The sequence below is a fragment of the Nomascus leucogenys genome, chromosome 7b, assembly GCF_006542625.1.
Source record: "Nomascus leucogenys isolate Asia chromosome 7b, Asia_NLE_v1, whole genome shotgun sequence".
In the NCBI taxonomy this organism is placed as follows: Eukaryota; Metazoa; Chordata; class Mammalia; order Primates; family Hylobatidae; genus Nomascus; species Nomascus leucogenys.
Genome location: NC_044387.1, coordinates 11011511 through 11032902, shown reverse-complemented (window position 1 = coordinate 11032902; position 21392 = coordinate 11011511). Strand labels below are relative to the sequence as shown.

The following is a 21392-nucleotide window of genomic DNA, read 5'->3' as shown; positions in this document are numbered from 1 at the left end:
AGGCAGAAGCACTCAGCCCAGCCCCCTCCTGCCCGGCTTTTCCTGGGCCTCCTTTGTTATCTGACGATGGCCACCCCCACTCAGACCAAAGGCACTGGCTGCCCCTCTGCCTGGGAGGCACCACATCTCTGGGAGCCCTGGGGGTGGGGGCAGAGGCATTCTGACCTTGGAAGCCAGGGCAGGGCGGAGCTGGCTCCTTCCCTTCTCTTGTCCAGATGGGCTGGGGCAGTTTATTTGAGCCTGTAAGGCTGAGTAGGCTGGCAGGTGGGTAGGGAGCTGAAAGCCCGAAGTACGGGGGTCTCGAGGATTTATCCCACTGGGTCTCGTAAGCATGGAAACTCTTAAGCCTTTGCGGAGGGGCTGGCAACACAGGCCTATTGATGAATTAGAAGAAGCTGTGTTCCTTCCTTCCTCTAACCCGAAGCTTTGTTAATAATTAATCATCTGCCCAATTAATAATTACAGGCTTGAGCAGCCCCTTCTCACTGCCCTCACCCAATTCCAACCTCCTCTTCATTCCTCCTTCCTTCGCCCTCCCAGCCCCCACTCCTACCCCCGCCCTTCCGGCCATCAGTCCCTGCCGGCCTTCCTCTGCAGAGATGGCAAGGCCCCTGTGCCCTTGGGAGTCCCCCTGTCCCCGACACCACACAGGGCATCAGTTCTATTCTTCCCATGAAGGCCTTTCGGCAGCCCTTCAGGGCAGGTGCCACACAATCTGACAGACAGAGACATGAGGCACAGGGGCAGAGGGGCAGAGCGACACGGTACTCATTCACTCATTCTTTCACTGGATGCTATTGCGCTGTTCTCTGCGGTCAGCCACCACCCCGAGCAAGACAAGCAAACAGGAAATTCCTCTCCAGGCTTAGGGGATAGCGTGGGGGAACTACTGAGCAGGCTGGGCTGAGGGCAGCCCCCCAGGGAAGGCAAGGGCTAGGAAGAGGGAGGAGTCCCTAGAGGGCGAGGTATTGGAGGGTGGGGCTTTTTGTACAAAGCTCCCCAGCAGCAGGAATGCTCAAAGCTCTGGGCTTAGCCTCCTTCCAGGGTAGGGTGTGATTTCTGTCTTCACCCTCAAGAGGGGTGTTCTCCACACTGGGGAATGAATGCCTTGCTAAGGGTGGACCCTTGGGCTTGGAGCCAGCAGTACAGTAGCTGTCTGGCCGTCTCCTCTGGGCAGAATCCAGCCTCTGCCCCCACTCCCAGAGACACCCAACTCCCTCCAAAAGGCTGTGGACTCCTGGGCCCGCTTGCAGGAGACGCAGTGTGGGTTCAGGCTCCCTGGCCCCCACCCTGTCCCTGCCCAGTACTTTGTCAGAGACTCAGGGTCCCGCCGTGCCGAGAGTGTATTTCTGAGCTGTTCCATGCATACGGTGTTCCTTGGTTCCCTATCCTCATCCCACTGAGAATGTCCAGCAGCCCCCCTGGGAGTCGGTCGCAGTTCTCGGGAACCCTTCCACACAGAGAGGGAGCAAGGCGAGGCTCACAAGAGATGGACCTGCTTTTTACTGAGCGCTTGGCCCTGACAGGCTCTCCACCTGTAAAACCACAGTGCCCCTACCTCCTCAAGCACCTGGCACCTAGGAGTGGCTCTGGGAGGGTGGGGCTGCCTCTCACTGCTGCCTGGTTACCTGTTTTACAAAGGAGGAGACTGAGGCTGGAGAGGTGAGTTGACCTAGCTGGAAAGAGGTGGAGCCAGGAAACCAGCCCAGATGGAGGGCGGGTCCAGCATTTGGTGGGACAAGGTCAGTTCCTCCTGCAGTCATCTAACTGACACCTGGGCTCAGCCTCTAGGGAGGAAACTGCTGCCATAGAGCCATGAAAGCCAGGCAGAGGGGACTAGACACTGTGCCTCAAGGCAGGTATGGGCCGGTGAGGGGAAGGAAGCGGCAATGGCTGGAAGGGGCCCAGGCAGGGGTCAGGCTGCTGCAATGCGGGCTGGAGTCTTGGGGACTGTGGGCTACAGGGGAGGGTTGGATGCATGTCACTCACAAGGAGGGCCAGGGCTTGTCAGTTTGACTCACTGATCTTAGGTTTTCTCCTCTGTGAAATAGCAGTGGGAGGCGGATGTCCACATGTGGTTAGAGAACAGCTAAGATACTGACACAGCCCCATCAGAGGCGGCTCTGGGGGAGGCCTCAGATACGCTGTCCTCTCATTCCCCCTCTTAGTCCTGTGTGTGCTGTTATCACAGAATACCTGAGACTGGGTAGTTTGTAAACAGCAGAACTTTCTCATGGATCTGGAGGCCGGGAAGTCCAGGGACGAGGAGCTAGCATATGGCGAGGGCCTTCATGCTGCGTCATCCCATGGCAGAAGGGCAGAAGTATCCACACATGGAGAGGGGCAGGGCTGACCCCATGCAGTTATCAGGAACACAATAACTAACCCATTTTGAGCCCATGCTGTTATCAGGAACGATAACTAACCCACTCCTACAATAACAGCACAAATCCCTCCATGAGGGTGGAGCCTTCACGGCCTTGAAGTCCACACCTCTCAACACCGCTGCACTGGAGATTAAATTTCTTAAAGTCCACACCTCTCAACACCGCTGCACTGGGGATTCAATTTCCTACACTTGAACATTGGGGGACACATTTTTCAGACTATAGCACCCCCTACATGATTACAGGCTGGCAAGGGGAAGCTGTGGACACAGGGGCTTGGGGATCCCTGGGCCTGTGGCCAGGCCAGGCTAGCTGGAGGCCAGGATCAGGCAGACAGCAGCAAACAAACTCTCCAAGGAGGTGGTGCAGGTGGCATGGGACCCCTCCCTTGCTTGTCTCCAAGTTCCGGGTGATCGGGGCTAGGGGAAAATAATGGGGGTGGGGGGATGGAAGTTAAGGGGAGGGTGGTGGATGGACGAGGAGGGCAGCCTGGATGGAGGTGGGCTGGCACGGTGTGGGCAGGGGGCAGATGGATGTGGAGTGCTATCTCCAGGATAGATAGGGGCAGGGGTCTGCAGTGTGGGTCAGGAGCCAGGGCCTCCGGAGCCTCCTGGATTCTGGGCCTCACCTTGGAAGTTTCCTGACTTTTTGGACCTTGAGCCTCCTTTAAGCTGCAGGAGACCCGGACACGGCGCACTGTCCAGGGTGATCCGTTCCTGTTGGAGTTGGGTAGTGGTGGGAAGGGCTGCCCTGGGTCCCCTTGGCCTTTCAGGGAACTCTGGGCTCTGGGAAGCATAATTTCAGCCTGGCCTTGCCGTGTGCCACCGGGGTGCTCACATGGTTTCAGGCCGGTGAGAGGGGCTTAGGAGTTTGGCAGGATGGGCAGATGCAGCTTTCCTGGGCAGTGGATCCAATCATCTACCAGAGCTGGAGAGCCCGGTGACTGCAAATGGCAGGCCCATGGGGTCCTGATGGCAGTGGGGGTGAGAGGGGCCCTTGCTTTGGGCAAGGCTGAAAGCAGCAGCCTGGACTTTGCCCCTGAAACTCTGAGAAGCCCCAAGGCTGCAGGTGGGTGTGGACTCTGCTGCTGTCACTTGCCAGCTGCGAATTTGAGGCCCTGTGTGCCTGTGGGGGTGGAATGAAGTGAGGCCAGTAGTGCTACAGTCTTCACATCACCCCCAACCCTCTCACAGCCCCAAGCACCTTCCCTGCACACTGGCCCAGCCCCCACGGGCTCCCACTGCCTCCTGGCTCTGCACACAGCAGGTCCGTGGTCCTGTGTGGCCCTGCAGAGGGGGCTCTCTTCTGAGGGTGGCCCTCTCCCTGAGAGATAAAGAGCCCTGTGCCTGAAATGCCACCAGCAGTACTCATTCCTCTGGCTAATCCCAAACATTCACTGAATGTTTGCTCTGGGCGCTTCGGGCAGGAGCCACTGCCCACTTCTGGCCTGGCCTGTTCCCCCAGGCCAAGTTTATGTCTCTCCATTCCAGGCTTTGTGTGTAAGAGGCAGTCAGAGCCCTCCGGCCCTCCTGAAATGTGCACATGCACCGCTAGCCCTGGGTGGGACATCCGCCCTCTGCTCCCTGGTAAGGTCCCTCTCTGCCTGGACTCGGGGGGCTGAAGATCCAAGATGGAAAAGCCCCAGCCCAGCGCCCCTGCCTTCCTGGAGTCAGGCCTGGGTTCTGCTTGTGGTGTGGCCTCCACCAATCACCCCCTCCTCAGGGCCTCCATCTCCCTGCCGGTGGAGTGGAGTGAGGGATGAATTCACAGCAGGGCTTGCCAGGCTTTTTTTTTTTTTAATACTATAGAAGCTTTCCTTCAAACAAAATCTGGCGAGGAACTCAGGGTCTGAAATTGAAAAGCTGGGAGCATCTTCTTGATTGTATTTTTTGGGGGCGAGTCCCTGGGCTTTGTTTTCTCTCCCCCTTCACTCCACCTCTCTCTCAGGTCCCGGGACACCTGGAGGGGAGTTCCAGGGACATGGCTGGGAAACAGCTGTCCTCAGTGCCCATGGGACCAGTCCATGGGATGTGTCTGTACATCTGTATGTCAGGCCCTGAGGCCCGCCTTTAGCCCACCTCCCCTCCCGAGGTCTCCTTCTGCCAGTCACCTGCCTAACGCCCCTGCACCCTTGTGTCAGGCAGCCCCCCAGAGCTGCATCCCTCTCTCCTGTAGTTAACCAATGCTCTGTGAGCCCCTCTCAGCCAAGACCTTGACATCAGCTCACCACTGCCCCGCCCCTGGCCCCCCCCTTCATCACGGGCCATCTCTCAGGCTTGGCGCCCTGGGATGCTCCCTTGCTCCAGCTCCGTGACTGTCCCCATGAGGGTCCTCCCTCAGTGCAGCCCCATCTCTCCAGCGGTGCTGGCGCAGTGGACCCGGTTGACTCCTTGCCTCCTGCCCTCCCCGTTCAGTCTAAACTGCACAGTCTAATGTAGGAGCCACTAGAGCATGCAGCTATTAAAATTCAAATTAAATTAAGCTGGGTATGGTGGTGTGAGACTAGTCCCAACTACTCACGAGGCTGAGATGGGAGGATTGCTTGAGTCCAGGAATTCACATCCAGCCTGGGTAACACAGGTCTCGTCTCTAAAAAACAAAAACAAAAACATGGAATGAGCCTCTGGGGATGAGGAGGTGATGTCCTGAATGGACCAGTGACCAGTGCAGGAGGGGCGGGGTCCTAGCAGTGATAGATCCCAGCTTTGGGAACCAACTTTCCCAGGCACTTGCCGGCCACTCCGTGGGAAAGTCCTCAGGCAGCCTGCAGGGAGCTGATGGGGATGGGTTTGGAGGGGAGAGAGTGGTGCACAGTGACTGGAGGTGGGGAAGGGGTGGGGTTGCCATGGAAAGGGCTCCTGGGATGGGTCTTGGGCTGAGCCTTTGGCAAGGCCTCCACCCTGGAGCTGAGCCAGCAGAGAGTGGGGCTGACTCTGTGAGGCCCAGACTCTCGTGGGTATTCTGGTGGCCTGGGCACCCTGTCTTCCCTGAACCCTGCCTGACTAATCTAAGAACTGCTCCCCTTGTAGCTCTGTCTCTCCTCTCTTGGTCTAGTTTCTTCGTCCATGGCGGGGGCACAGCAGAAGCTGTCTCACCTGCTCCATGCTGAACGGGATTTGCAAGGATTTGACTCTGGCCATCCAGGGAAGATGGAGTCTTTGACCAGGCCTGGCCCCTGAAGCAGACTTCTTCCCTCTGAGCCTGCTAGGGAAGCAGAATTCCTCGGTGCTGGGTGTCCTGGTCTACCAGGCCCTCCCTCGCCCAGGCCACTTGTGTTGAGCTTGGAGCAGAACCCCCAGATCCGTAGTCTGCCTGTCAGCTTGGGGAGTCTCAGTTTCCATCTGTTTCATTCCCACCAGCTGTGTGTGGCTGAGCAAGTCACTTAACCTCTTGAGGCCTCCATGTTGTCATCTGCAAAATGGAGACACACATAGCTGCGTCCCCGATGACCACCAGTAGCTGGGATGATACGTCGACTGCAGAGTGACCACTTTGTGTAGGCTTCCCTGTGGATGGGTGTCAGTCAAAGGAGTGAGTCAGATGATGAGAGGGGAGGACAGCAGAGCAGCAGTTGTTTCTCCAGTCTCGCCGGGACTCCAGGATCGGCCATGTTCTGCGCCACCGCCTCTACCTGTCTCCCCATGTGGGATCCTGAAACCTCAAGCTGCATTTAGTCTCAGAGTCCAGGGGAGGTGCTCACTGTCTTCTGACCCCTGAGATGCCGACGCCCTCTGCCATACCCCAGGGAAGGAACCAGTAGCAGAAGCTCCAGGGAAACTGATGAAGGTCAACAGAAGGAAGAACTTCTAGCAGCCCAAAGGGATTGGAATGGGCGGCCCGTGGGAGTGGACATGCAGAGGCACTGGCCTGGGGTGAAGGCTTGGATCAAATTCTTACTCACAGGCCCTCTGGACCCAGGAGAGGAGTCTGCAGGCCTTGGCTGGGCCGGATTCCCCAGATTCTGGCCTTAGGTCCTGAATGCCTGGTGAGTTACTGAGAAAGGCCCTGCAGGCTGAGGCTGCCAGTCAGGGTTAAGCGGCCCCCCAGTTGGCCCACCTCCCTTTGTACCTTAACAAAGGTGTCTTTGTTACCTTTCTTAAAGGTAATAAAGCCGGTCAGGAGCAAGGCCTGGCATATTCAGGGGGTCATCTGCATTTGGTCGTCCAGCAGGAAACCCAAATGGAAGGAAAGAAAAAAAAAACCATGCATTTATAGAACCTCTGCCAATGGCCAGGCTCCATGCAGAATGCTTTGACACCATGGCTCAGCCAGGTCTCCCACAGGACTGTAAAACAGAGGGTGACATCTTCCTTTTAGATCGGAGAAGACCGAGGACCAGAGAGGCTAAGTAACTTGCCAGAGGGCACACAGCAAGTAAGTCATGGCACTGGGATTCAAACCAAATCCTCCAGACTTCCAGTAACAGTGGAGCCGGTGTGTCCTGGGCATCTGTTGTGTGTTTAGGCATGGTCCCTAGCTTTTTGCAGGGATTAACTCAACTCTCACAACAACCCTTGAGATAGAAACGGTTATACCTCCGTATCATGGAGGGGGAAACTGAGGCACGGGGAGGCAGAGTGACTTGCCAAGGCCACAGCAGTGTTCAGATCTGGCCATTGCGGCCACTGGCCTACCTTGTGCCCCAGGAGCTGCTGTACATGGCAGGGATTGCCACAAAGATGTGCCTCCTGCCTTCCTTTTGGAGGTGGCAGAGCCCTCAGGTCACGTGGGGCAGGACCAGGCCGAGTGGAAGGTGAGCACAGGGAGACGGGCTTCAGCGCGAAGCCCTTTCATGCAGATGAACTAACTCCTGGAGAGGTAGTGCGGGTCCACCCCGAGGTGTACCAGGGCTGAGGGCAGTGGATGGGCTACTTCCTGCCCAGAAGTGGAGACTGAGGTGGTTTCTGGCATCCTCCAAAATGCCCCTCATGGACATTCCAGGGATGCCCTGAGTGCCCACTGGGTGTTGGGCCTGCCTACTGCTGGACACGTGATAGCTGGCCCCTTCTCCCAGTTGGAGGAGTTGAGTGCCTGTGGCTGTCCCCCAGCTGAAGACACCAGACATCAGATGTTGAGGGGAAGGCGGAGAAGGGGCCAGAGGGTGGTGGACAGGGGAAGTGGCTGTTAAGACATGAGCTGTCTGAACCACGGAGGAGGGTGGCAGGGGCCAGGGTGAGGCCAGACAAGGGCACCCTGGGGACTGAGCTAGGACTCTGGCCAGCGCAGGCAAGCTCAGGACCACGGAGAGCTCCACAGGAGCCACCCTTCACCAAGTGACAGCTGTCACTGTGAGTCCGCCTGGGAGGCTGCTACCTGCCTGGCCAGCTCCCACGATCACAGCCAGTGGCCTCCAGGGAGCACCTCCCTTCTCCCTGGCCAGAAGCCCCTGGCTGGGCTCCACCTGAGTCCTGACTATGAGGTCATGGCTGGGTCACAGAGTTTGGGCTCATCAGCTTCCCTCCCTCACAGCCCGTCAGGCTTCCAAGCAGAGCTAGAGAAAAATGGCACAAGAAGTGGGAAGAGGGAGGGAAGGAAGGAAATCTGTCCAGCTCAGACCCTCCAGGCAATGGCCACTGCCTGAGGCCTGCCTGCTGCCATCCTAGGTCGGCCTCGGCCTCCCTCTTCCAGGATTACCTGGCTGCCAGGAAGCACCTGGCCCATGCTCTACCACCTATCCCAACAGACCCAGGCCCGGCCAGAGGTGGTGGCCCACGCTTGCAATCCCAGCACTGGGGGGCCGAGGTATCACTTGAGCCCAGGAGGTCGAGACCAGCTTGGCAATGTAGGGAGACCTCCTCTCTACAAAAAAATGTTTAAAAAATCAGCCGAGTAGTGGCACACACCTGTGGTCCCAGCTACTTAGGAGGCTGAGGTGGGAGGATCACTTGAACCCAGCAGTTTGTGGCTGCAGTGAGCCTTGACCACCCCACTGTACTCCAGCTTGCCTGGGTGACAAAGTAAGACAAAACCCTGTCTAAAAAAATTTAAAAAGGCACAGGCCCCTGAAGCTGGGCGCAACTCACAGGGTGTCTGGCAGTGGGGTGGGGGTGGAGCCTCAAGCCCCCCTTTTCTTGGAGTCTCAGGAGGCGTGGCTTCCCAGCCCCTGGCCCCTCCCCACAGCAGGTTTAGGTTTTGCTCCCTGTTGCCCTGAGATAGGACAGCACCCACCTAGGCTGAGGCCCTGCCAGGGACTCACCTCCAAGCCTCTGCTTCTAGTGTGTCCCCACCCAAAGGCTCACTCTTTCTCTTCTCTGCCAGGCTGGGGAAAAGTAATAGAGAGAAGAGCTAGCACTTAGCATTGAGTGCTTACTGTGTGCTAGGCATCTCATCGATGAGAAAACAGAGGTACAGAAAAGTGGTTAAGCTGCACAAGGCCACACAGATAGGAGTGGCAGAGCTGGGATTTTAACTGGGGAGTCCGAGCACATGGAAGTGATGGTGAGGGCATTGTGGAGGCCCAGGGCAGTGCGGGGTGGTCTCATTGAGCACCTGCTGTGTACATTCCCTGCTCCAGGGAGCTTATATGCCAGCTGGGAAGACAGACATCTAGGGGAAAATGAGCCTAGTGTTGACTGGGGCTGGGGCTGTGGATAGGTCTCTGATTCTCACTTGAAATAAGCAGGGCAGAGATAATGATACCCATTTTATACATGGAAGAGTTGAGGCTGAGAGAGGTCAGGTGACCTGCTCTGTTCATAGTGACTATAGGAACGTCGACGATGATGAGGAGCTGGGGGAGGTTGGGAGAGTTCGGGATGGGCTCTGGCTTGGGGCAGAGGCAGGTGCTTTGGTTCCAGGGAGGCTATCTTGGCACAGAGCAGGCATCTGAGAAATACTAGGTGAATTTTAACGAACTGAGTAAGGGCCAGAGTATGGCATCTGCGCTAACAGAGATTAGCCTTGGTGGTGGGAAGGAGCTGGAGAGGGGTTTTGTCCTCAGAGAGCTGCCTGCCTGGGTCACAGAGGGTGCCCAGCCCAGGGGAGGCCCCAAGTCCTCGCTCAGCTAACCTTATTCTCCAGGTAGGTCCTAACCACAGTGACCCTCCTGGCTTCCTGAGCTGCTGGAGGACCTCAAGCCACATATATCCAGGGAAGTGGGTGGGAGTGGGACAGTGGGCTGGTGAGCTGGATGATGTCCCCCACAGTGCTTTGAGGCCACAGGGGGACCACAGACATAAAGCATATCCCACCCCGCCCATCCCTCAGGTGAAGCTTCTAGACAGTATGCTGCAGAAAGGACCTGAGGTTTGGATCTAGAGACAAAGGTTAGCCCAGGACCTGCTGCTAGCCAATGTTTGACTTTGGCCATGTCCTTCACGCCCGGCCTCACCGTTGGTGTCTGCAGGAGGAGACGTAGTGGTTAGGGCTGGGCCCTGCAGAGACAGATGCTGGCTGCAAGCCCCAGGTCTGCCGGATAGGGCCAGCCTCCTCCACCCCAGTCAAGGGCTGGTCCATTCTTCCAGTTCCTGGGGCCACCCAGTGTGCTGCCTTGCTCACATCTAGCTCTTCAGCAAATCCAGCAGAATCTGAGCACACTCTACACCCTACACCCTGGTGGAAGCCACCCTGACTCACCTGGGTAGTTCAGTGTGGCCTCCTGGCTTCCCCTGCCCTGCCCTTGAAACGCCCATTTATTCTCAGCAGAGCAGCCAAAGTAAGCCATTCACACCAAGGTCAGGCCGTGGCCTCCCTTCTCTGAATCCTCCAGTGAAAGCCACATTTCTAACCATGGCTCCAGGCCCTGTGATCTGGGTTTGTTCCCTGCCCCCCATGTCCCCTCACTTGCTCCATCCCACCCGCCTTGCTGTTCTTCACTGGCACACATACACTCCTGCCAGGGCACTGGTTGTGCCTTTCGCCTGGAACATTCTTCCCTGGCGCCCTCTCCCGCGTGGAGTCTCTGCTCACGTCGCCTCCTCGGTGAGCCTGCCCTGCCCACTCCATTCATCACCGGACATATGACTCACTCGCTCCTGCCCGTTACCCGCTTTGTCTTTCTCCGGAGCACGGCCTCTTTGGGCACGCAGTTTTCCCAGCTGACTCGTGTGTTTGTAGTTTACGCAGGCTCCCTACCTGCTGGGTGTGGAGCAGGCTCCCTGAGGGCAGGGATTTTGGTCCGTCCTGTCTCCCCATGTTCCCAGTACCCACCGAGGTGCCTGGCAAACGGGGCTCTGGCAAAATCGTTGCTGAGTGAATGAGTGACATGGGTTGGGTGAGCACCTTGTGGCACGTTGTATGGATCAAATGCCCCAGGGGCTGCACCATCCACTGGGTTGTCTTCACTGGTCACAGGTGGACTCCTCAGGGGCCCTGTCACTACCTGGGTTGAACGTGGCAGCTGGAAGGGGCTCAGGACAGCTTTACCACTGGATACAACCCCATGATTGACCCTATAGGATCCAGTATGATCCTTCTATTGTGCAACGCTGTGCAAGCGACATCATCTCCCCGGCCTTGGTTTCCTTATACAAGGGTACCTGCTTCGTGTTGGGAGGATTCAGTACAGTCACGTGTGTAACAAGCTTAGGACAGTGGCTGGCATGTCATCCTCAGTGATAGTTTTACTGTTACACCTGATGGTTTGTCAATGCTTTGTTATTTTTGCTTTTGAGATAAGAGTCTCACTCCCCTGCCCAGGCTGGAGTGCAGAATTGTGATCTCAGCTCACTGCAGCCTTGACCTGCAGGGCTCAAGCAGTCTTCCCACCTCAGCTTCCCAAGTAGCTAGAACTACAGGCATGTAGTAGTTCTTCATGCCTGGCACTGCTAGAAAGTAGGCACTGCTAACTTTTTTTTTTTTTTTTTGTAGAGACGGGGTTTAGCTACGTTGCCCAAGTTGGTCTTGAACTCCCGGACTGAAGCAATCTGCCCACCTTGGCCTCCCAAAGTGCAGAGATTCCAGAGGCATGAGCCCCTGTGCCCAGCTTTGATGAAGCTTTGTAATGGAAGCTGAAATGCCACCAACTGGGGCCCAGTTTGGTTCCATGGCTTTAGCCCACAGCTGGGCCACCTGCACTACAGAGGGATCTGGTGGTCTCAGCTGTCATGAGGGAGAGAGGCATTGGCTTGAGAACCAGAATTTATGTTCAAGTCCTGACTCAGCCACCTCCTTAATGATGTCCTTTGGGGAAAGTCTTGCCATCTTTCTGAGTCTCGTTTTCTCCATCTGTTAAAACAGGGCAGTTTAAATAACCTACCAGAGTGCCTGAGAGATTTAAATGAGACCCTGAGTGCCAGTGCTTATTTATTCCATTTTATTTATATGCTGTCTCAATAAAAAAAAAATGAAAAGACAAAAAGGAATTGAGCTGAAAAGGATTGAAACTATACAGGCAGCTGCAAGTGAAGGGGTCCAAGAAAATGCTGTCTGTGAGGTGCTGTTGACATGCTCTGGGCTGACCACTGTGTGCTTCTGAGCCTCCTAGCAGCCTGAATGATGAGGGAAACATGCTCAGATCCTTGATTCTCAGCAGCAACCCAGACTGAGGCCTTATTAAGGGGCCCTGCCCTGAAGGCTCCAGTGACTGAGAGGGGAGCTCCCAAGCACTGGTGAGTCCGTGCTCAGAAGGGCATAGCTGGCTGTGAGTAACCAGATCCTGAAAGCCAGCCAAGGGGCAGCTGGGTCAATCTGACCTCAGCAGGTCCACGGAGGCCCTTTACGTCAAGCAGGCTGTTTCCTTGCCTCTCTGAGTTCCTCTTACCTCGTTTGCTAAAGCCTTTGTTCATGCTGCCAGGGGATTTAGAGTCTGAATGGCAGCCCCAGGCCATGCCTGCCACATAGCTTACACCAGTTGGGTAATTTAGAGTGTCCCCCACAGAGGCAGGTCCCAAGTACAGAAAAATAGCCCACTAAGGCCAGGCACAGTGGCCCACACCTGTAATCCCAGCACTCTGGGAGGCCAAGGCGGGCGGATCACCTGAGGTCAGGAGTTTGAGACGAGCCTGACCAACATGGTGAAACCCCACCTCTACTAAAGATACAAAATTAGCCGGTGTGGTGGTGCATGTCTGTAATCCCAGCTACTCAGGAGGCTAAGGTGGGAGAATTGCTTGAGGCAGAGGTTGCGGTGAGCCGAGACTGCACCATTGCGCTCCAGCCTGGGCAACAAAAGCAAAACTCCATCTCAAAAAAAAAAAAAAAAAGAAAGAAAAATAGCCCACCAGAAGGATCCAGGCTGCCTTTCCAAGTCCTGAAACCCCAAGAGTAAGTTGCCCTGGAAGCTTCCGCCATGCTAACCACGGCTGCAGTATTGCCTTGTGCCTGGTCCTGGCCGCAGCAGGAACTCCTAGCCCCTTTTGCTCACACTGCTGGTCCAGCCCAACTGGTCTCACTTTGCCAGACAAGGGCTGGAATCCAAAATGGAGAATGAAGTGCAGAAGACCCACTTCAAAATGTTATCAAGGAGCAGCCCCTCCTTCCAAACGCCGGTGGCGAAAAGCCCCAGCTCTGCCCTGGGACATTTAGCAGAGGTCAGACCCCTACCTCAGATTGTTCTACCTGCCTGTAGTCAGCTGTGCCCACTCCGTGTGGGCAGCTCCAGGGGGGCAGGCGTTTACTGGAGGAGGGATATCTGAGCTCGAATGGGGCAAGCGCTGCCCTGATTGTTGGGATCAGCAGCTCGACTGCTTCTTACCAGCCTGCTCAGGACTCCTCGCAAGCTGAGGCCATGAGGGGCACCTGGTGCAGGAGCCCAGCTGCCCGCTTCACACTCCAGCTCTGTTGTGACTTTGAGCAGGTCCCTGAAGGCCCCTAGGTCCTGGTTTCCTCCCCTATAAAATGAAAGAGTTGGAGGAGATGGTCCTTAAGATTTCTAGATCAATTGTGTTGTGATTCTGTGCCTTATGACCATGTGACTTGGAGAAAATTAAATTGGGGGCATCCAGCCTTGAGCATTGAAAGGAACAAGAGCTTATTGAGCACATGCTGCATGCCAGGAACTCTGTGCCCATTTCACAGATGGAGAAACTAAGGTTCAGAATGATTAGGAGCCTTGTTTGTTTGTTTGTTTGTTTGAGACGGAGTCTCACTCTGTTGCTCAGGCTGGAGTACAGTGGTGCGATCTCGGCTCACTGCAACCCCACCTCCCTGGTTCAAGCGATTCTCCTGCCTCAGCCTCCCGAGTAGCTGGGATTACAGGTGCCCACCACCATGCCCAGCTAATTTTTGTATTTTTAGTAGTGACAGGGTTTCACCACGTTGGCCAGGCTGGTCTCAAACTCCTGACCTCAGGTGATCCGCCTGCCTCAGCTTCCCAAAGTGCTGGGATTACAGGCGTGAGCCACCACGCCTAACCCAAGTTCCTATCTTTCCACCCTACCTTGCTGTCCTTAGAGTTAAAAAGTAGGGAGGCTGGCCACAGTGGTTCATGCCTGTAATCCCAGCACTTTCAGAAGCTGAGGTGGGCAAATCACTTGAGGTCAGGAGTTCAAGACCAGCCTGGCCAACGTAGTGAAACCACATCTGCACTAAAAATACAAAAATTATCAGGGCATGGTGGCACACACCTGTAATTCCAGCTACTTGGGAGGCTGAGGCAAGAGAATTGCGTGAACCTGGTAGATGGAAGTTGCAGTGAGCCAGGATCTCACCACTGCACTTCAGCCTGGGTGACAGAGTGAGACTGTGTCTCAAAAAAAAAGTGAGGGGGAGAGCATGACCCAGAGAAAGAATCAAAAATAAAGAGAAGCCACAGATGGGAACATTTTAAGAATATCTAGGTAGGACAGTGCCAGATGCCAAAGGCAAGGTTTCTGTCTCAGCCTTTTCTGTGACTCAGTGGGTTCCCCCCGGACAGGTCACTGGTCTTACTTGGCCCCACCCAGCATCTTCACTGGTCAAATGGATGTAAACTCCTGGCCCGCCTGCCCACCTGCCTAGACTCAAGGGTGAAATGAGCTGGATGGCTACGGTCGGAGGTGCTCTGTGGCTGCACGGCTCATTCATAAAACCAGGGATCCAAATCCAGTGTGGGGTTTGGCTGATGGTAACATTCCGATGTCCGTTTCCTAGTACCATGGTGGTATAAACTGGGAGCAATAGGGTGAAGTGCGTGAGGAAGCCTCTGTGCTATCTTTGCACGTTTTCTGATAATCTACAAATATTCTAAAATTAAAAGTTTATTTAGGCCAGGCATGGTGGCTCATGCCTTATCTCAGCACTTTGGGAGGCCGAGGTGGGCGGATCACCTGAGGTCAGGAGTTCGAGACCTGTCTAGCCAACATGGCGAAACTCAATCTCTACTAAAAATACAAAAATTAGCTGGGTGTGGTGGCGTGTGCCTGTAACCCTAGCTACTTGGGAGGCTGAGGTGGGAGAATTGCTTGAACCTGGGAGGCAGAGGCTGCAGTGAGCAGAGATCGCACCACTGCACTTCAGCCTGGGCGACAGAGCGAGACTCTGTCTTAAAAACAAACAAACAAAAACAAAAAAAAAGCTTATTTAAATTGGAGAATGAGAATATACAAGCATCTCCATTCCACAGCCATAAACTAATTGATAAATTAAACTGTATAAATGAATAGCAAATGGTTACATCATGAGTCAGGAATACAGAGTGATTTATTCACAATGGCCATGTAATATGTGGGATTTAAAAGGAACTGGTACATTTATTTCTACTGATACCAAAATCTTTTAAATCTATCATTGATTGAGGAAAACAACTTGGTTAGACTTAGTGTCCAATATGGTGGTATTTATGAAAAATATTAAACCAAGAATAGAAAAATTGCTTATAAAGCCAGAGATAGACCTCACTTTTTTTTTTTTTTTTTTTTAGATGGAGTCTTGCTCTTGTCGCCCAGGCTCTGGAGTGCAATGGCGCGATCTTGGCTCACTGCAACTTCCGCCTCCTGGGTTCAAGTAATTCTCCTGCCTCAGCTGGTGTAGCTGGGATTACAGGCATGCGCCACTACGCCCAGCTAACTTTTGTATTTTTAGTAGAGACGGGGTTTCACCATGTTGGCCAGGCTGGTCTCGAACTCCTGACCTTGTGATCTGCCCACCTCGGCCTCCCAAAGTGCTGGGATTATAGGCGTGAGCCACTGCACTGGCCGACCTCAAATTTTTATGCCTGGAGATTAGTAAAGGGCATGGGATAATGAAAGGGAACTTTTATTTTATTTTGTTTTTGAGATGGGATCTCAGTCTGTCGTCCAGGCTGGGGTGCAGTGGTGCAATCATGGCTTACTGCAGCCTCAACCTTGAGGTCTCAAGTGATCCTCCCACCTCAGCCTCCTGAGTAGCTGGGACCACAGGCACATGGCACCACACCTGGCTAATTTTTAAATTTTCTGTAGAGATGGGGTCTCACTATGTTGTCCAAGCTGGTCTCAAACTCCTGGGCTCAAGCGATCCTCCTGCCTCGGCCTCTGAAGGTGTTGGGATTACAGGCGTGAGCCACCACGCCTGGCCTAATTTTATTCATTAAATATGTTAGAATTAAGTGTTTTCCCTTGAGACCTGTGAGTTTTTTCAGTGAAAAAATATTCAAAAGGTTTGTCAGTATGTCCATAAAAAAGAAGATAGGAGGGGAGGGACAGGACCCACGAGGGCAGCCTACAGCCTGCTCTCCCCATTCTGTCCTTGGGCGGGGCGTGCACTGCGGGTTGAGCTTTTCCCAGGGCGCATTTTGCTCCTGGAGCCAAGCCTAGCAGTGCAGCCGTACAGTCATGGTGGGGTGGGCCAGGCGGAGGAGCAGGCTGCAGAGGGGGCAGAGTGGTGGCCTGGGGATCTCAGGGAAGAGCCATGGGAGCACGGCGGTGTCCTCAGTGCTGGAGCTTTCAGGGGCCTTGGTACCGCGAGTTGACTCTTGGGGGCAGGAGATCACTCCATGCAGAGGCAGCAGGTGCTGGCCACCACATTGTCCAGCAAGGTGGCAGCAGAGGCCTCCTAGGTCCCCTTCCTAGGAAAGGAGCCTGGGCTGCCCTGATGAGTCTGCTGTCTTCTCTCTCTCCCGCAGGATGAAGATGAGACGCTACAAGCTCTTTCTCATGTTCTGTATGGCCGGCCTGTGCCTCATCTCCTTCCTGCATTTCTTCAAGACCCTGTCCTATGTCACCTTCCCCCGAGAACTGGCCTCCCTCAGCCCTAACCTGGTGTCCAGCTTCTTCTGGAACAATGCCCCGGTCACGCCCCAGGCCAGCCCCGAGCCAGGAGGCCCCGACCTGCTGCGTACCCCGCTCGACTCCCACTCGCCCCTGCTGCAGCCGCTGCCGCCCAGCAAGGCGGCCGACGAGCTCCACCGGGTGGACTTGGTGCTGCCCGAGGACACAACCGAGTATTTCGTGCGCACCAAGGCCGGCGGCGTCTGCTTCAAACCCGGCACCAAGATGCTGGAGAGGCCGCCCCCGGGACGGCCGGAGGAGAAGCCCGAGGGGGCCAACGGTTCCTCGGCCCGGCGGCCACCCCGGTACCTGCTGAGCGCCCGGGAGCGCACGGGGGGCCGGGGCGCGCGGCGCAAGTGGGTGGAGTGCGTGTGCCTGCCCGGCTGGCACGGACCCAGCTGCGGCGTGCCCACCGTGGTGCAGTACTCCAACCTGCCCACCAAGGAGCGGCTGGTGCCCAGGGAGGTGCCGCGCCGCATCATCAACGCCATCAACGTCAACCACGAGTTCGATCTGCTGGACGTGCGCTTCCACGAGCTGGGCGACGTGGTGGACGCCTTTGTGGTGTGCGAGTCCAACTTCACGGCTTACGGGGAGCCGCGGCCGCTCAAGTTCCGGGAGATGCTGACCAATGGCACCTTCGAGTACATCCGCCACAAGGTGCTCTACGTCTTCCTGGACCACTTCCCGCCGGGCGGCCGACAGGACGGCTGGATCGCCGACGACTACCTGCGCACCTTCCTCACCCAGGACGGCGTCTCACGGCTGCGCAACCTGCGGCCCGACGACGTCTTCATAATTGACGATGCGGACGAGATCCCGGCCCGCGACGGCGTCCTCTTCCTCAAGCTCTACGATGGCTGGACCGAGCCCTTCGCCTTCCACATGCGCAAGTCGCTCTACGGCTTCTTCTGGAAGCAGCCGGGCACCCTGGAGGTGGTGTCGGGCTGCACGGTGGACATGCTGCAGGCAGTGTACGGGCTGGACGGCATCCGCCTGCGCCGCCGCCAGTACTACACCATGCCCAACTTCAGGCAGTACGAGAACCGCACCGGCCACATCCTGGTGCAGTGGTCGCTGGGCAGCCCCCTGCACTTCGCCGGCTGGCACTGCTCCTGGTGCTTCACGCCCGAGGGCATCTACTTCAAGCTCGTGTCCGCCCAGAATGGCGACTTCCCACGCTGGGGTGACTACGAGGACAAGCGGGACCTGAACTACATCCGCGGCCTGATCCGCACCGGGGGCTGGTTCGACGGCACGCAGCAGGAGTACCCACCCGCAGACCCCAGCGAGCACATGTATGCGCCCAAGTACCTGCTGAAGAACTACGACCGGTTCCGCTACCTGCTGGACAACCCCTACCAGGAGCCCAGGAGCACGGCGGCGGGCGGGCGGCGCCACAGGGGTCCCGAGGGTAGGCCGCCCACCCGGGGCAAACTGGACGAGACGGAAGTCTAGGGCTGCATGATCTGATAGGGCTCGTGGCAGGGCCGGGGTGGCGGTGGCCCCTAGCGCTATCTCCCTGCCTCCTGCCCGCTCCGTGGTTCTTGAGGGGACCAGGAGTGGGTGGGGAGTGGGGGTGGGGGTAGGGTTTCCCCACTGAAGCCCTTGTGAATCAAGGGTCAGGCCTTTGAGCTCAGAAAACATCCCTCCTGTTGGGAGAGGGCACAGGCCGTGACGTCTGGGTGGCCCTTATGACTGCCAAGACAGCTGTGGCCAGCAGGTGCCACTGGAGTGTGCGTGGTGGTTCCTGGGTAGTGGGGGAGGGCAGGCAGGATTGGGGAAGAGAGCCTGCAGGATCTCACCAGGCAGCCTCTGGGGGGTGGCCAGGCCGGGAAAAAGCCCACCATTTGGCATCCCTGGGCCTTGGGCTCGGTGTGGGAGACCGGCCTGCCAGGAGGACCCAGGGCTCTGTAAGTAGATGCATTTGGGTCCAGGAGGAAGCGTGGACACCTGGGAGGAAAGAGATGAAAAAGCCACATCCTACCAAGAGGAGGTGCTGAGGAATGCTTTGCAGTGTAGTCAGAAGTGCTGGGCCAGAGGGAGACAGAACTCCACCCCCTGCCGCAAAGGACAAGACCTGGCTGCCCTGGGATGCTGGTGCCTGAGTCTGTCTCTGCACCCCTCAGGCTGTCGTGAGCCAACACAGGGGCCTGGAGAACCCTAAGGAGCTTTCCTTTTGGTTCCAAACCTGGCGTTGACGTTCCTTCTCCCGTTCACATTGCTGTCTTGTGGACTGTGCACTCAGTCCTTGCAAGGCCAAGAGTCCAGCTGTAGGTGTGGCCTTGAGGGGGAAGTGGGGAGGAGAAGACTGACATGAGGCCTCTGCACGGATCCGTCTCTCCCTCCCCATAACCCCTTCCTTCTGACACCCAGTCCCAGCTGTCCACTGTCCCAGGTGCAGTCACTGTTGTGCCCCTCCTTGGGGCAGGCTGGCTGGGGGCCAGGAAGGGGCCATGAGGCTGTCTTGGGCCCAAGAAGGGACAGTAAGGCCAGTTGTATGCTTCCTATTCCTCATAGCTTGCCTTGGTGGGGATGTCTTTGTTGGAGTTGAGTCTGAGCTGCTGTGATTAGGAGACCCTGAAATACAGTGGTTTAAGCAAGAGGGAAGCTTGTTTCTAATTAGTCTAGATTGAGATGGCCCAGAGCTGGTAGGGCAGCTCTGCGTTTCTTCATACGCACCTTCCAATTCTGGGTACACAGCGGCTGCTCCAGCGCCCACCCTCCTGTGTGCATCCAAACCTGGAGGAAGCAGAAGTAGGCAAGAGGGGCACACCCACTTTTTGCTAAAGGCATGAGCCAGAATTGGCAGGCTCAGCTCTGCCGGCCTCTCATTGGCTGGGGCTCAGTCACATGGCCACAAGCAGCCGCAAGGGAACCTGGGAAGTGTAGTCTTCAGCGGGGCCGCCATGTGCCTGGCCTCACCTTGGGAGTTTTCTTATTGATGGAGGAGAAGAGAATGGATATGGGGGACCAGTAGCATCTCTGGGAGAGGGGGAGGGAGCAGCAATAACTCATTCGTCGGATCCAGCTCTCACTGTGTTTCCGGAACAGCTTGCTCCTGTTTCCCTCACTGTGCAGCCCAGGGCTGGGGGCAGTGAGGAGCCTGCAGCTCTGTGGGAAGGGGAAACACCCCCTCCCCTCGGCTCCCAGACGCTACCCAATGATGCCGGTTTGCAGAGTTGGTCTGTGGAATGGCTCATGTTTGTGCGTGTGTGTGTGTGTATATTTATGGGCATGGGTGCATGCTTGGTGTGTATTTGTACATGTCTGTATTGCTGTGTCCGTGTAAATACATGCTTGTGTGTGGATGGGGGAGGCCAGGCCCAGGCCTGGCCTCTTCCTCGGGCCTGTGGCCACACCTCCTGCAGCTCCCCAAAATGACTGAGGCAGAAAGCCCTTGGGGAGCCTAGAAAGCAAAGCTAAAGGGGATTCAGGGTCTGTCTGTCTGTCTGTCTTTCAGTCTGAGGAATGAGAATCCTCCTGACCTGAGGGCTGTGCAGCTGAGAGCCCACTACCTCCCCAGCCCCTCTCGGCCCCAGCCGCATCATCCCACCCGTCCCCTCCCCCCACCTCCAGTGGGGCTTTCTCCGGATGTCTTATGGTTGGGGGTTTCCTGATGGGCCAGGAGAGGAGGGCATCTCCTTGCCACAGCTCTGTCTGGGTTAAGTGCCCAGTGAGGGCATGGTGTGGGGAGCTGGCCTCAGAGCAGCCACTGGTGGGCAAGCGTGAAGTGGGCTGAGGGGCTCTGAGCCACTTTGCTCCCATCCAGGGGACTGCCCCCCATGGAACTCCTCCTTTGAAGTCACAGCAGCCTTCCTTTCTGTTTCCTCTTGGGGTCGAGAGGTAGCTCAAAAACTCGGGGTCCCTGTGGCTCTGGGTCAATCCAGGCCAGGCTGCACCCCACAGACAGGGAGTCTCAGGGCTCCTGATCATGCCCAGACCCTGGCCTGGGGCCTCCCTCCTTGGCAGCTTTCTCACCCCCACGCCCCTGACACCCTCAGTTGCCGTGGGATGCCCTCCAGGGCACCGGCTCAGGGCTAAGGGAAGGAAGATAAGAGCAGCTCAGAGCTGCCAGGCTCTGCCTTCCTCACAGACCTAGTGGGGCAGGGCCTGTTCACAGCAGCAGCAGTGAAGGTCTGGCCATCAGTGGAGAGGAAAGCTGTCAGAGGGGTGGGGGCCAGGGCGCGGGATTGAAGAGTTTCACATATCACAGCATACACTGGGAATTTGGTGGGGGCAGACGAACCCAGGGCCACTCCCTCAATATGAAGGGAAACCAAGCTGAATGTGACCACAGGCACACTGCTGCCATGTCCCATGTCCACGTTTCTTCGTGGGAATAACTGGCTCTGAGACCCCTAGACCCAAGGAGGCCTGTCCATGCCAAGCATCCAGGAAGCATGGCTGGTCTTGTCCACCCATGGGTCACGTCGGTTCCCAGGGGCAGCATGGGAGAGCTTTGGGGGCAACAGGGAGAGTCTGGGTGGGGAGACAGGACTTGTCCAAGCAGAAGGCAGGACCCTGGGAAATGTATAATGTAAGGACATCAATAATAGTATTATTTTTTTTGTAAGGGAAAATCAATATGTACATTCTGAAATCATTTTCTCTGTAAATGGTTGGATTTCATTTCACCCTTAAAGGGATGCTTAAAGGAGAAGATAGTATTAATAATAAAAACAGCTACAAAGTCTGAATTGTGTGCGTGTGTGGCCGGTTTGTGGGTGCTCTGGGGCAGGGAGGGGTGGGAGCAGGTGGCTCTGGTCTTGCTAAAGACACCCTTGCTTCTGGATCCATGGGGTGCAAGACCTTCCCAAGGACTGGATGGCCAGTGGGGAGAGGGGGCTGCAGGGAGCACCTTCACTTAGGGATGATGTGTCTCCCAGCCACAGGTGGA

General features: G+C 56.2%; 1 protein-coding gene across 2 annotated transcripts in view; it reads left to right on the top strand.

The window, feature by feature from the left end:
- The window catches only part of MGAT3 (beta-1,4-mannosyl-glycoprotein 4-beta-N-acetylglucosaminyltransferase), a 35231-nt gene extending 14039 nt beyond the window's left edge, over window positions 1–21192 (top strand). The window contains exons 1-2 of one of the 2 annotated variants that reach the window (XM_030815516.1): window positions 6287–6372; window positions 16348–21192. In XM_030815516.1, coding sequence (XP_030671376.1) covers window positions 16349–17950 — 1602 coding nt within the window. In that variant the 5' untranslated portion in view covers window positions 6287–6372; window position 16348 and the 3' untranslated portion in view covers window positions 17951–21192. Of the gene's footprint in view, window positions 1–6286; window positions 6373–16347 lie in introns of those variants that run through there. The other variant, XM_030815515.1, reaches the window with a different exon arrangement.
- The last annotated feature ends 200 nt before the right edge of the window (window positions 21193–21392 follow it).